Source organism: Condylostylus longicornis, unplaced genomic scaffold (assembly GCF_029603195.1).
Source record: "Condylostylus longicornis isolate FDR11 unplaced genomic scaffold, ASM2960319v2 ptg000051l, whole genome shotgun sequence".
NCBI lineage: Eukaryota > Metazoa > Arthropoda > Insecta > Diptera > Dolichopodidae > Condylostylus > Condylostylus longicornis.
The window spans coordinates 1,149,744-1,162,832 of record NW_026578020.1 but is presented as its reverse complement, the minus strand read 5'-3'; the positions used below and the strand labels follow the sequence as shown (position 1 = coordinate 1,162,832).

The following is a 13,089-nucleotide window of genomic DNA, read 5'->3' as shown; positions in this document are numbered from 1 at the left end:
ACGTTACTTATAAAATTGTTTCAAATAATTTCAGTTAGTTTTTATGTTATTAAAAATAAATATGTATGTACCTACTTCCAATAAATTTTTTTTTAAATAATTATTTTAAAACTATTTCAAACATGTTATATTGAGTGCTTCAAAAATTTTGCTGTGCTCTTTTTTCATATTTTATTAGCAGGTAAACAAGAGCAATCTATTTATAAAATGTCCCTGCATGTGTATGTATGATCTATCTTAATTCTAAATGGAAAGAATATTACATAAAAAAACAAAAATTTCAAAATACCTGGTATTTTACAGTCGGAATTTTTGAGTCATTTGGTATAATACCATTTATTTCAAAAATAAAAAAATAAAAAAAATATTCAAATCCGGTCATAAAAATATATGATTGTTTTTTCCAAACATTTTAAATATTTTTTTTTCTTAGGTATTTGATATAAATGATTAGTTTTTAATATTTTTTCAAATAAAAATAGAGGTAAAATTTTGAAGTTTATATTAAATTTGTATTTAACAAATAATATTTGATTGTATTTTAGATATTATTTTCTAATTCCCTCTTCAAATTTTTTCTTTGCTATGTATTTATATCAATATTTAAGAATTATCTTTCATTAATTATATTTTCAACTTGACACCACAGTTACTCCCCATATCTTGAGTTAACTTACCCTATGAGAAAAAAAAGCTGTTCACTTAAAAATAATGAAATGCTTTCAGTAACATATAAAACGTTGAAGGCGAAGGATGTGCTTGTTGTTTTTCGGTTTTTTTTTAAATTTTAAAATAATTATCAATGAAAATATTAATATATTTTCTTGATTTTTCAAATATATTTTCTAAATTTTACCTGCTTTATAATAAGTGTGAATTTATTTTAATATTTCTTCTCAAATAATAGCCACTTCGATTTAAAAAAACCCATATAAAATAAAGTCGTGCTTTCAAATTTCTCTCTGTAGATATAAAGACATTAATATAAGCTTAAAAGACCAAATTAAAATATTGTATGTATGCTATACGTTATTTTATCAAACCCAACCTAATTTTGCTGAGTAAAAAAATCCCGTCCTGGTAAAATTATGTCATTCGAAGCAAACTTAATAAAATTATAAGCTAGTGAATTAATCACAGCACTATTGAGTAAATATTTCTTTTAATTATTGAAATGAATAATATTCACATGTATATGTTGTAATAAAACTATTTGTTTTTGCAAATGGAAATAACAATTTAGATCTATACATCTTTTTGCTTTTCAAAAGTTTTTTTCTTCACTTGTATTTTTTTTAAAATATAAGTTTTTATAAAATGGCATTCTTTTTTTAACACTTATTATTAAATATTTTATAATTTTTTATTTACAAACTGCACTAATTTTATAAACAATATAACAAAATCTTCTTGGTTTCTAAGAAAAAAAAAAAACAACAGTTGGCATTTATTGTTAATTTCAGTTTGACAGCGCTCGGAGCAAAGAAAGAGACTATCTGAAATTTTTGACTCCACTATGTTTTTTTTTCAAAATACGATTTTTTAGGGAGTGTAAGCGAGATAAAAACAAAGATGCTCCTTCTTGCTCCTGCAGTTAGTATCTATCATATACTTGTATAATATAATTTTCGAGTGAGAATTATTTGCTATTGCGTATCTCGTTTTTTTCTAAAATGCATACAAAATTTATTCACTTTGCTTTTGAAAGTGAGAAAAAATGGAAAAATCCAATCAAAAAATGAGTAATCTTGTTGGGAAAGTGAAACAGAGAAATTTGATTTTAAAATGAATAAAAAGTGAATTAAAAAACGAGATAAACGATCAGGCTGTAAGTATACTTTTATTTTAAAAAATATCGACGTTTTTGTTATTCAAAATATGCAAAACATGTTTTTCCAATTTTTATAGATCACTCACCAAATTGCAATTGGGTTTGCATGTACAGCATTTTTTCTTTAATAAAAAACATTTAAATTTAATTTTTTATTAAATATTTTATAGTCATTAAACAAATTAATTATATATTTATTATTATAGCGTATTCGTATTTTAGCTTAATAATATTTGTATACCAAAAATTTTGAAAACTCAAAAATATATTACCAAAAAAGTGAGGGTACTTCTTGACAATTCAAGTTTACATCGCTTATGAGGTGCATAGTTTCTGCAAATTTTATGTCACATTTTCTGCATATTCAACAAAAAGTTCATTCCTACAAAAATAAATTGTAAGTAACCACCAAGCAAGTACAAAATATAAAAAAAAAATTTTCACTTTCAAACGTCATAAGGTATTGTAATATAAAAATATGTATATGTATTTAATTTCAATTTATAAAATACATTTATTCAAAAAAAAAATTAATATTGAATTCTGTTTAAATTTGATTTTTTACATATGTACATATATGTATGTATTTCAAAGGAAAAAATATTAAAGACTAAAAATTATTGATCATTGGTGCAGATTATGCCAGCAGTGAAGTGATTATGGCTTTCACCGAAGGGTTTCGGGTTCAAATCCCGGTCAGGTCGCTAAAAAATTATATTCAATGTTTTTATAGCTTGATATACAATACTTATAAATTAAAAAAAATTAGCATACAATTTTCATATATCTACAATACTCGTTTTTTTTATTCAGAGTATGCAATATCATTTTTTGTTAAATTTTCTCACATATATTGCGAAAACGTAAAATTATACCATCATTTTTTTTTATTCAATGTATGTAATATCATTTTTTTAATACTTCTCTTACATATATTACGAGAGCAAAAACTTGAAGAAGAATACAATCAAAATTAAAGCTAACATTTCTAATTGAAATTTGAACTTTGGATTTTGAACAGAAAACCTTAAACTTCATTTTAATTTAAAGATCGTTAGATTTTAGTAAATTTTTTCATATAAACTCGAAATGAAATATTTAGAGAAATGTCATTTTGCTAAAAATACATTTTCAAAAAAAAGTTGTGTTAAGATGCACATGCATCATTACGTATTATTGTATCATTAATCATGAAAGAAAAAAAAAACAAGAAAACTAAATCGAATAATATTAAAACATATTTTATTAGCCTTTATGAAAATCTCTATTATCTTATCAGAAACTCAATTGATTTCTTTAATAATGAGAAAGACCGCAAGAACATAATAATAAAAGAAACATAAAAAAATATTTATGTACGGTTTCATATTACCAGCTAAATTAATGTCATATATTATGGTATAGTGATATACATATATTACTCACTGACATTATTGTCTACTAAAATTTATAACAAACAAACAAACACAATCAACCTTGAATCTTGAAAAAAATAATAATTTTGACTTATTTTTTTAGTATAGGTATTAGAAATCGTCGAAGATAGGCGGACAGAAATAGTCGTCAGATCCATAGTCCATAGTCCCCCACTATGACCCAACCTAGAAGGCATGTGGCTGGTCATAAACTCAAAAAACTAGTCAAACTGACCAATCATCAGTTTTGCTTTATAGTGTTTTAGTGTGTACATTCTGTGAAGGAAGGCACGGAAGTGCCTTCAGTCACTTCAGTCTTTTTGTTCAAATCCTCTCCCATATAAGTCGAAAGGCCTTGAGATTTACATGCAGTTGCAAGCGCGCCCTAAGTTTCATACAGTTCCTTTTTTCCCCACATCGAGGGACAACATGAAAAGAAGAAACGTTTGTTTTAATGGTATTCACCTCAATTTGTTATTTTAACTAATCACGTCAATTTTTTTAACTAATTTATGTTTTAAATTATTTTGAAGTAATTATAGTAACCCCGAATTTCAGAATGATCACATAACAGTCAACAAATGAGTACGAGTAATAACGTAAGAGGGAAAAATGACGTTTTTGAAACTGACACTTTAATGGAGGAATTACCTAGGGAACTATTACGTTCGTTTTGTCACTAAATAAACGATTTGCGTCTGAAAATAATAATGATTGACAATGTTTTGGATGATGTTACTTACATAGCATTAATATTTACTTAAAGGAAATAAAATAAGATACAATTGAATATATTGCTGGCTATATAATAAAAATCTTAATTAAAAGAATGAAATTTCTGAAAATTCCAATTTTATTCCTGATGATCTTCTTCTTTGTAAAAGTAAATGTAGGTATAGCATTTACGTTCTCCTTTTCTCATAGACTATTGCTTCTGAATCCTTTGACGCAACACCTTCTGGTCATTTCTATTTAGATGAAGGTAATCAAATATATTACTATATTTTATTTATATATGATTACAGTAAAAACTTTAGAAAGTACAACACATATTACTAAATATTTTTCTTTTTAAATAATCTTTAGTTTTTTAAATAAACTTTTATTTTTGTAATTTTCGCGTGAGAAGAATTATTTGGTAGATACGCAACTCGTTTTTTCTAAAATGCAAAAATTATTCGCTTTGTTTTTGAAGGTGCAACGTTCAGTTTAATAATTTGAGAAAAAATGCAAAAATCCAATTAAAAAAATGAGTAATCTTATTGGAAAAGTAAAACATCCATTAGAAAACACTGAGAATTCTGATTTAAAAGTGAATAAAAAGTAAGTAAAAAAGCGAGATACATGATCAGGCTGTAAATATTACGACAAAAGAAATTGATGTTTGAGAAATTTTTGTCTGACCTCTACTATAAATATGTGTAATTTGTAGGTTGATTTTTTTTAAAATATCATTTGAAATATTTGTAAAAACCAATTCAATTTCTAACAAATTTTAATTAATATTTTGGTTAGTACTGACTAAAGTAGATAGTATATTTCGCGTATTCTTTCTCATTAACTAACTGAGCTTCACGTATTTATTCAATCTAATGCAATATATTTTATGAATAATTTACACTAATATTTTGTTTTACTTTTTTCATTAAACGATACCGCACTGTCTGCATATATTTTTTTGTTGACCAAATCTTCGCTCTGCGAAGAAATTTTAACAAAACAATTCACATAAAAAATTTTTTGTTACAATTAAAGAAAAATCCGCCCCTGGTAAAATATAATCCGATGTAATTCCAGTTTAATATAAAACAAAAACAAATGTTTTATTCGCAAAATTAAAATTTAATAAATTTACGAGTTATGAATTAACTATGCACTTTTTCTTTTCCCAAAAAACTTTGTTCTTATTTCACGTTATATTTTTTTTATTTTTATAAGTTCTTATAGAATAATATTCTTTTTTTAACAGTTATTATTAAATATTTTATAATTTTTCATTTACAAACTGTACCAACTTTAAAACTAAATTCGTTAAACTTTCTTTGTTTACTTTTTATAAAAGCGCGGTGTACTTTTCCAAGAACAAAAAAACATTCCGCCTTTAATGCCAATTTCAATTTGATAATGCTTTGAGCAAAGAAAGAGACTTGCCTGAAATTTTTGGCTTCACTGTGTTTTTTTTTCAATTTTTTAGAGGGTGCACACAATTTTTTAGAGGCGAAATGAAACAAGGATGATCCCTCCTCTAGTATTTTTAATTCGTCATTTATAACGAGGCTCATAAACAATGGTCAAAAATTTTTTTTTTTTTAATAAATGATATTGCAACTAAGAAAATAATTTCTATCTAGCAAATTTTCTGGCTTAATTTGGGGGTTATGGGTGCATCATCCACTGATTAGTTCCCTGTACATTATATTTGTCTAGCCGATGAGTTCAAGCGGTCTGACCCTTTTTAGTCGTCTATGCACTTGATCAACATCTAAAAGTTGCAGCATCTCGGGGTTATCATGCTGGAGTAATTTTGATTGATGATTGATTGCATACTTCTTTATTTCATCTTTGACTGTCGGCACGTTTAGATCTCGATGTGCATTTACAATGATTCGGAAGACCTAGTTTTGGAAAGTTTTATAATTTTCAAAATGGACTCTTTGGTACAGCTCCACAGCTGTATACCATAAGTCTAAACAGGCTTAAGAACCTGATTGTAGAGTAGTAGTTTGTTCTGTGTATTAAGCTCAGAATGTCTTCCAAGAAGCCAATACATGTTTCTCAATTTGATGTTCAGCTCATTTTTCTTTTTTTTAAAATGCTCTTTCTTTTTTTTAACATTAAGTGAGACACCTATTGGATCGCTCCTTCTGTTGGTGTAGTTTACGTGTACTGATTTAGCTTCGTTGAGTTTGAAACTCCACTTTTTCGTCCAAGTAGACACTTCGTTCAATGAGGCTTGCAATTTATTCGTAGCTTCTTCAACAGTTTTACCGGTCGCTAATATTGTCGTATCGTCTGCAAAAGTTGCTAAGAAAGTTTTTTCGCTTTGCGGGATATCTCTGGTGTAAAGTAAGTACAAAAAGGGTACCACCACACTTCCCTGAGGCACACCAGCCCTCAAATTTTTAAAGGTGGAGTACTCTTCCTCAAATTTTACCCTGAATATTCTGTCAGAGAGGTAGGACTTCAATATTTTTGGAAATGGCTCCGCCAGAAACTCCCTTATTTTGAAGTTGAGGCCCTTGTGCCAAACCATGTCATACGCCTGGGCTACGTTCAAGAAGACAGTTGAGCAGTATTCCTTGCTTTCAAGCGCATTTTAAATGACGTTCGTTAGCCTATGTACTTGGTCGATAGTGAAATGTCTAGACCGAAGCCCAAACTGATGGTCGGGGATGAGACCTCTATTTTCTATTATTGGTTTCAGGCGATTCAATAAAACCCTTTCAAACAGCTTCGACAACACCGGTAGGAGTGAAATAGGTCTATACGACTTCATCTCATTGGCAGATTTTCCAGGCTTGGGTAACATGATGATTTCTGCGACTTTCCACTGAGCTGGGACATGATTAAGCCTCAGCGACGCATTGAACAGAAAAAGCAGCTTTTTTACAGCAATGTCTGGCAGGTTTTTCAGTATTTCAGCTATTATCAAGTCGTAACCTGGGGCCTTGTAATTTTTGAAGAGCTTGATTTCAGCCTTGAGTTCAGTTATTTTAATTTTCGGAACTCGTACAGCGTCAATCCTGTTCGCCGAAGTTAGACTTTCTTCTGAGGTCTGTCTTGGGAGTGGTAAAGAGATACCCTCGAGATAGTCTGCAAAGTTGTTCGCCTTTTCTGCATCGCTTACTATCCAGGAACCATCATCCTTTCTAATAGTAGGAACTTGATACTTAGGTTTCCTAATATTTTTAACAGCCTTCCACAAGGAGTAATTGTGGTCCTTGTCAGTCGATAAGTTACCTAAATAGTTGGCTACAGATGCATTTTCAAATTAAATTAAAATCAAAAATTAAACAAAAAAAAATATTTCAACCACAATACTTCGCAAACATAAAACAATTAGAATTGCTTTTGTAACGTTCTCAGTTCGCAATATTTCGGAAAATAACTTCAGCTTGGTGGTCGCTTTGGTTATGTTTTTACAATTATATGGCACCACAATATTGACATATTATGTTAACACCATGTACACTGATCAAAAACGCTATAAATTTACTTCTTATATGGCAATGCTGCAATAGTTTTGATTGAATGAAACATTAAAAATTAGTTATTTTGTGATGCATGTTTTGGTTTTCAACAATTAATTTTATTTAAGTTTATAAGTACATAATAAAATTTGTTTAGATTTGTTTATAAGAATATATAAATTAAAAAATTCGAAACCACTATTTCATTTGTGTTTCAATATTTGAGTTCAAGTCTGTCGAATAAGATGAATGTTTGCAGGCTTTGCATATCAGAGATCCCTAATAAAGATGGAAAATATATATTCAATGAAAATTCAAATATAGCTAAAATTATTGGAAAATATCTTTGGTTTGAAGTACGATTTTTATTATATACATATATACAACTCACAGCAAATTTGCTTTTAGCCGAAAATTGAGGATTTTTTACCACAAACTATATGCAATTGTTGTTGGGAAGATTTATCAAATTTTGATAAATTTTATAGCCGAGTGGCCGAAGCACAAAGTATTTTGCTTATGAACAAAAAAGAGAACGCATACACAGCGGAATTGGATATTAAGACGGAAAATTTTGAGGCGAACTCAAATGAGTCTTTTAACGTTTTAATAAATCCGGAAAATGAAGCTTCTGACTATGATGGTAAGTATAAAAAAAGAACTATGATGATTATTTTTAAAAAATTCGCAATATTTTAGAATCAGTATGTTCTGAAAATAAGAATATAGACGCATTAAGCATTGAACCCAAGTTTGAAGTTTTTGTCCCAACGAAATCCAAAAATACTGTAACAAAAACTGCTGCAAACAAGGCTTCAGGTAATAAAAGTAGCGATAATAAGTCAAATGAAAAACAGAGTCCCAAACCCCGCTTTGATGAAATAGATAAAAAAATATCGGACTTCATGAAATTGTTCTGTGATATTTGCATGTTGGAATTTCCAAAATTTTCTGAAATTAAAAGTCATTTCCGAATTGAACATAATATAACAGGATACGTAGTGTGTTGTGATAAAAAGTATAATAAGAGAATATATTTGTCTGATCACATAGATTGTCATCTAAATCCAGAGGAATTTAAGTGTAATATATGTAACAGGGTACAAAAAAATCATAATGCCTTACGTCAACACATAAAAGTTATTCACGAAAAACCAAAGAATTTTAAATGCGAAACTTGCGAAAAGTTATTAGCTTCCAAGTTTGCTCTTGAATTGCATAAATACACTCATATACCAGAAAATGAACGAAAGTTCAAATGTCCTAATTGCGACAAATGGTAATACGTAGATCTTTAAATTTTATTGTTGTGCTTTTACATATTTTTTTTAAATAATTCTAGTTTTGCTTCTGAAATCCAACTTAATTCTCATTATGCAAAAGTACATGAAACTCTTTCTAGTAATGTTTGCCATATATGTGGTAAAACTATAAAGGACAATGCTCTCTTTAAACGACATCAACTAGAACATGAAGGAATTGTAGAGCCTAGAGCTCAGTGCAAGATTTGTGGTTCGGAATTTGAAAATGAATTATTTCATTCAAATTAATTTTTTTTTGTTTTAGATATTTGGCTTAAAAACGAAATGTCCTTAAGAAAACATTTAAGGAATTTGCATGACGAATCTAGTATGGAGCATATATGTCCAATGTGCAAGAAAAAATGTCCAACAAGATCAGCTTTAAAATCACACAAATTTTATGTTCATAGCAATCGGACGTACGAATGTACGATTTGCAAAAAAGCATTTAAGAAAGCTATATCACTCAAGGTTAATATTTCTTTACTTATTATGTTATTTCTTTTTTAGAAATTAATCATTTTAGGAACACATGACAACGCATACGGGTGAAATATTATATACGTGCCCTCATTGTCCAAAAACTTTTACATCAAATGCAAATTTGCATCATCATCGTAAAAAAGAACATCGTTTAGAATGGGAGCAAAAAAGGGCTAATTCTATTTTCAAACGTTCTGTGAATGTTTAAGTTTTAGCCCATTAAATAATATATAATGTATATGGAACTTAAATTGGACGAATATTAAATATTTAGGAAAAGGCTTAATAAAACAGAAAATCCTATTTCTACATATAATTCTTAGTAGTATGTACTTGATTGTAAATTTTCTTGAAATTCTTAAATAGGAATTTTATAGTAAAAATTAAACTATGAATTTAAATTATTTTCTGAATAAAGTTAATTAGCAATAAGTTCTCGTTTAGAGATTTGTAATTTTGCAATTGCGTGGATATGCGAACAATTTTTACTCAATAGAGTCGGTTTTATAAATTCCTTGCTGTCGAACGACATTTTTCACGTGTTCAAATCGTTAATTAAAATTACGACCCGTTCGACAGGTTAAACAGTTCTCTTGCGAAATTTCTTCATGTTACTCCTTCAAAAATAAGTCAGTAACAAATATATTTGAAAACATGATATTTAATATCATTCATATTTCTTTTTTATACGTGTGTGAGATATTTTCATTTTAAAAATATTTATGAAAAAAATAACTAATTTTTACGGAGAACAATTTTTTAGAAAAAGATTATGTTTAAATATATGTAGCATGTACAACCCATTAGAGTTCCTGATACTTAATTGCCAAAAACCTATTACTTTCGAAATGATTAAAGAAAACGCAGAAAGCAACAGATATTTTTTTTGTATCTCAAGTTTTGAAGCTCATTTAAAAATGAAAATTATTTTTGGATTATTTTCTTAATTACAGTATAGAATTATGTAAAGATGAGAGTCAATTATGAATTTGTATTTGAAATTAACTGAAATATTTCATTTTCCAATTACAAATAAAATTTTAACTTATTGAATATGTATTTCGACTGCATTAGGACCCGGCCAACTAGCCTTTTCTACATGTTTTTTCACTAGAATCTATAAATACAAAATGCAGAACTGGTTATCTCAAATGTAATAACAATGTTATTCATTGAATAATCTAATGTATCAAAAATCAATGACTTGTAATATAACCATTAGAGAAAAAGATAAGACTTCATTATTTCAAACACAATTAAAAAAAAAACTCAATCAGTAACTCAAGTTACCTACAAAGGAACCTAAAGAGTTATACAAAAAAGGATTGCTTTAAAATCGTTTTAAACCTTTAAAAAGGTTGAAGAAATAATAAATTATGCGAGATGAATCATTCATTCTTTTCTAAAGTAAAGCTTTTTAGTAAAATTGTTATGTATATCAAATATGAAAATAACGATGCAAAGTCGATACAATTGTGTGTACTTCAAAATACGATTGCATGTATTTAATTTTTATTGTAATTTCCTCCAAAATTTTAATAGAGACCATAAAAAATGAAACAAACAATTTAATTTTGCAAAATCCTGCAAAAAGAAAGAAAATTCTCATTTAAAAAAAAAACCAGACGAAAATTTTCCGCCACTACGTCACGCTATGCGTTTTCCCACGGCTGACAGAAATACAGGCTTGAACCCTAAGAGAGAGTCACAGTTCACATTTGACGAATTTACACGTATTCTTATCGGATCTATAGAGCGCGCTTTTTAACATCATAAATCTCCCATAAGATCAACTTTTTTCAATCTTTTTCTACTTTACTAGTGCTTACATTTTTAAAGTTTTGTGTTATTAAAACATTAAAAAAAACCTTAAGATTCTGTTTATTTTTTTAAGATTTCAATATATGGTAAACTACAAGAAAAAAAATTGTGAAATTTTTTTTTCAGTGTTAAGTTGATTTTGGTGTATTTTTCAACTTTGAGAAAATTTACATTTTATACTAACGAGCTTGCTACTCTTATATAATATGTCTCCCAAAATGCATACTTCTGATATAATCACATACATATCTACATACATACATATATATTTTTCATGTGTATACTATATTAATTAAATTCATATGTTTGATAATTCATAAAAATTATTGCATACATATGTGAATTATTTTATATCAGAAGCTAATTTTAAATATTTGAAAAAATAATAAAGTCAGATTCATGAAACTTGGCAGTTGTTTGTCCAGTTATAGGTCAGACATATCCGTGAAGTTTCTATAGAATGGCTTCACAGGTTTGAGTAATTGCTATACAACAACGATAGGTGCAGGGTATAATTTAATCGGTTTATACCGACTTGTTGCTATATAAATCGGTTTTTACTTGTTGCTATATAAATCTGTGCGAAAATATATGACGGGAAGAAAATATATGTAATTTCTAAATTTTTCTAAAAATACATTATTTACTAAGGGAAGGGTATACTAAATTTGCCTTACCGTTTGTAACGCTAAGAAATAATGGTCTGAGATATAGACTCAAGTCTATGTTGTTGATCAGCGTCGAATTCTGAGTTGATTTAGCGTTGTCTGTCCGTCCGTCCTTCCGTCCGTCCCAGCGATAACTCAAAAACTAATTGAGCTAAGTTCACCAAATTTCCACAAATGATTTATTGTAGTAAGTGCCGAAACCCTATTTAAATTGGACATAATCGGAGTACAGGTTCGGGTAGCTGCCATACAACTTCAAAGTTTATTAGGCTATATCTCAGAAACTATAAAAGTTATGACATTGAAATTTCCCACAAATGAATACATCAGTAGGGCCAATGTGTTTGATAAAATTCGTTGAAATTACTTGGCTTCTTCTGGTACCAGCCATACAACTTCAAGAGCTATTTGGCTATATCTCAGAAACTTTAAAAGCTATGGTATTGAAATTCCACACAAATGAATATATTAGTAGAGCCGATGTGTTTGATAAAATTCCTTAAAATTGCTTGGCTCTTTTTAGTAGCTGCCATACAACTTCAATAGCAGTTTGGTACACACAGTGTTTTGAAAAAAAAACAGTACTGAAATTTTTCATAAATTAATATGGTAATACGGCAACTTAAAGTCATAGTCTGTCTCATAATCAGTTATGGCATATTTATTCGCTCATAGGATAACGAATTCGTCAGGGTATCACAGAGTTGACAAGGTCAACTCTATTTTTTCTCGTTTTTTATATAATAAACTGTGATACGATTAAAGAAAAAAATTTATCATTCACTTGTTTTATAATAACTGAATGATAAGTTCTACAAGTTTTTAAAAGTGTGAGCAATTATTCACAAACATTTTTGGGTCCTTTGAGCCGGATTGAAGGCTCCGTAATACTTTTCTTTTTCAATAAAAACTATTAATTTCACATAACTTTACAAAAATATAAAATTATGTATAGGAAATTAATTATAATTAACATTTACTATTTTTTTAGCACTATAAATAATTTAAAACTAACACTTCATTTTTCTAAATACTATTTAAATATCAATTCTAACTTTTAAAATTTTTTACTTTTACTAAAATGTTTTAAGTTTACTTTTAAAAATATCCAATTTTTCAGTATTTTTAATGTTTGTAGGAAGACTGTAAAATAGTTTCTTTGCACTACATTTTAAATTATTTTCTTTTTTCATTGTCCTGGCTCCAGATATATCTAAGTTTCTTCTATTTCTGGTATAATAATTATGAATATTTTCTCTATTTGTCAGAATTTATTTTGACTTAAAATTATTATTCAAAGCATTATACATATATTTACATTTTTCAAAATATATTAGCTGATTTACTAGTTCTAGGACTAATTTCAAAAAGTGCTTTTAG

The 13,089-nt window shown here is 28.0% G+C and overlaps 1 protein-coding gene across 1 annotated transcript; it reads left to right on the top strand.

The window, feature by feature from the left end:
* Window positions 1–7,505: 7,505 nt before the first annotated feature.
* Window positions 7,506–9,647, top strand: LOC129611529 (transcription factor grauzone-like). Its single transcript, XM_055524721.1, has 6 exons — window positions 7,506–7,792; window positions 7,845–8,079; window positions 8,136–8,715; window positions 8,779–8,948; window positions 9,003–9,208; window positions 9,264–9,647. The coding sequence occupies exons 1-6, from the start codon at window positions 7,682–7,684 to the stop codon at window positions 9,426–9,428; spliced, it is 1,467 nt and encodes a 488-aa protein (XP_055380696.1). The 5' UTR covers window positions 7,506–7,681; the 3' UTR covers window positions 9,429–9,647.
* Window positions 9,648–13,089: the final 3,442 nt, after the last annotated feature.

Excerpts from the sequence above, each read along its gene's own strand:
- LOC129611529 (XM_055524721.1), top strand. The coding sequence starts at position 7,682 with ATGAATGTTTGCAGGCTTTGCATATCAGAGATCCCTAATAAAGATGGA. Across the intron at positions 8,716-8,778 it reads TGTCCTAATTGCGACAAATG|TTTTGCTTCTGAAATCCAAC; the intron begins GTAATACGTAGA and ends AAATAATTCTAG. Across the intron at positions 8,949-9,002 it reads AGCTCAGTGCAAGATTTGTG|ATATTTGGCTTAAAAACGAA; the intron begins GTTCGGAATTTG and ends TTTTTGTTTTAG.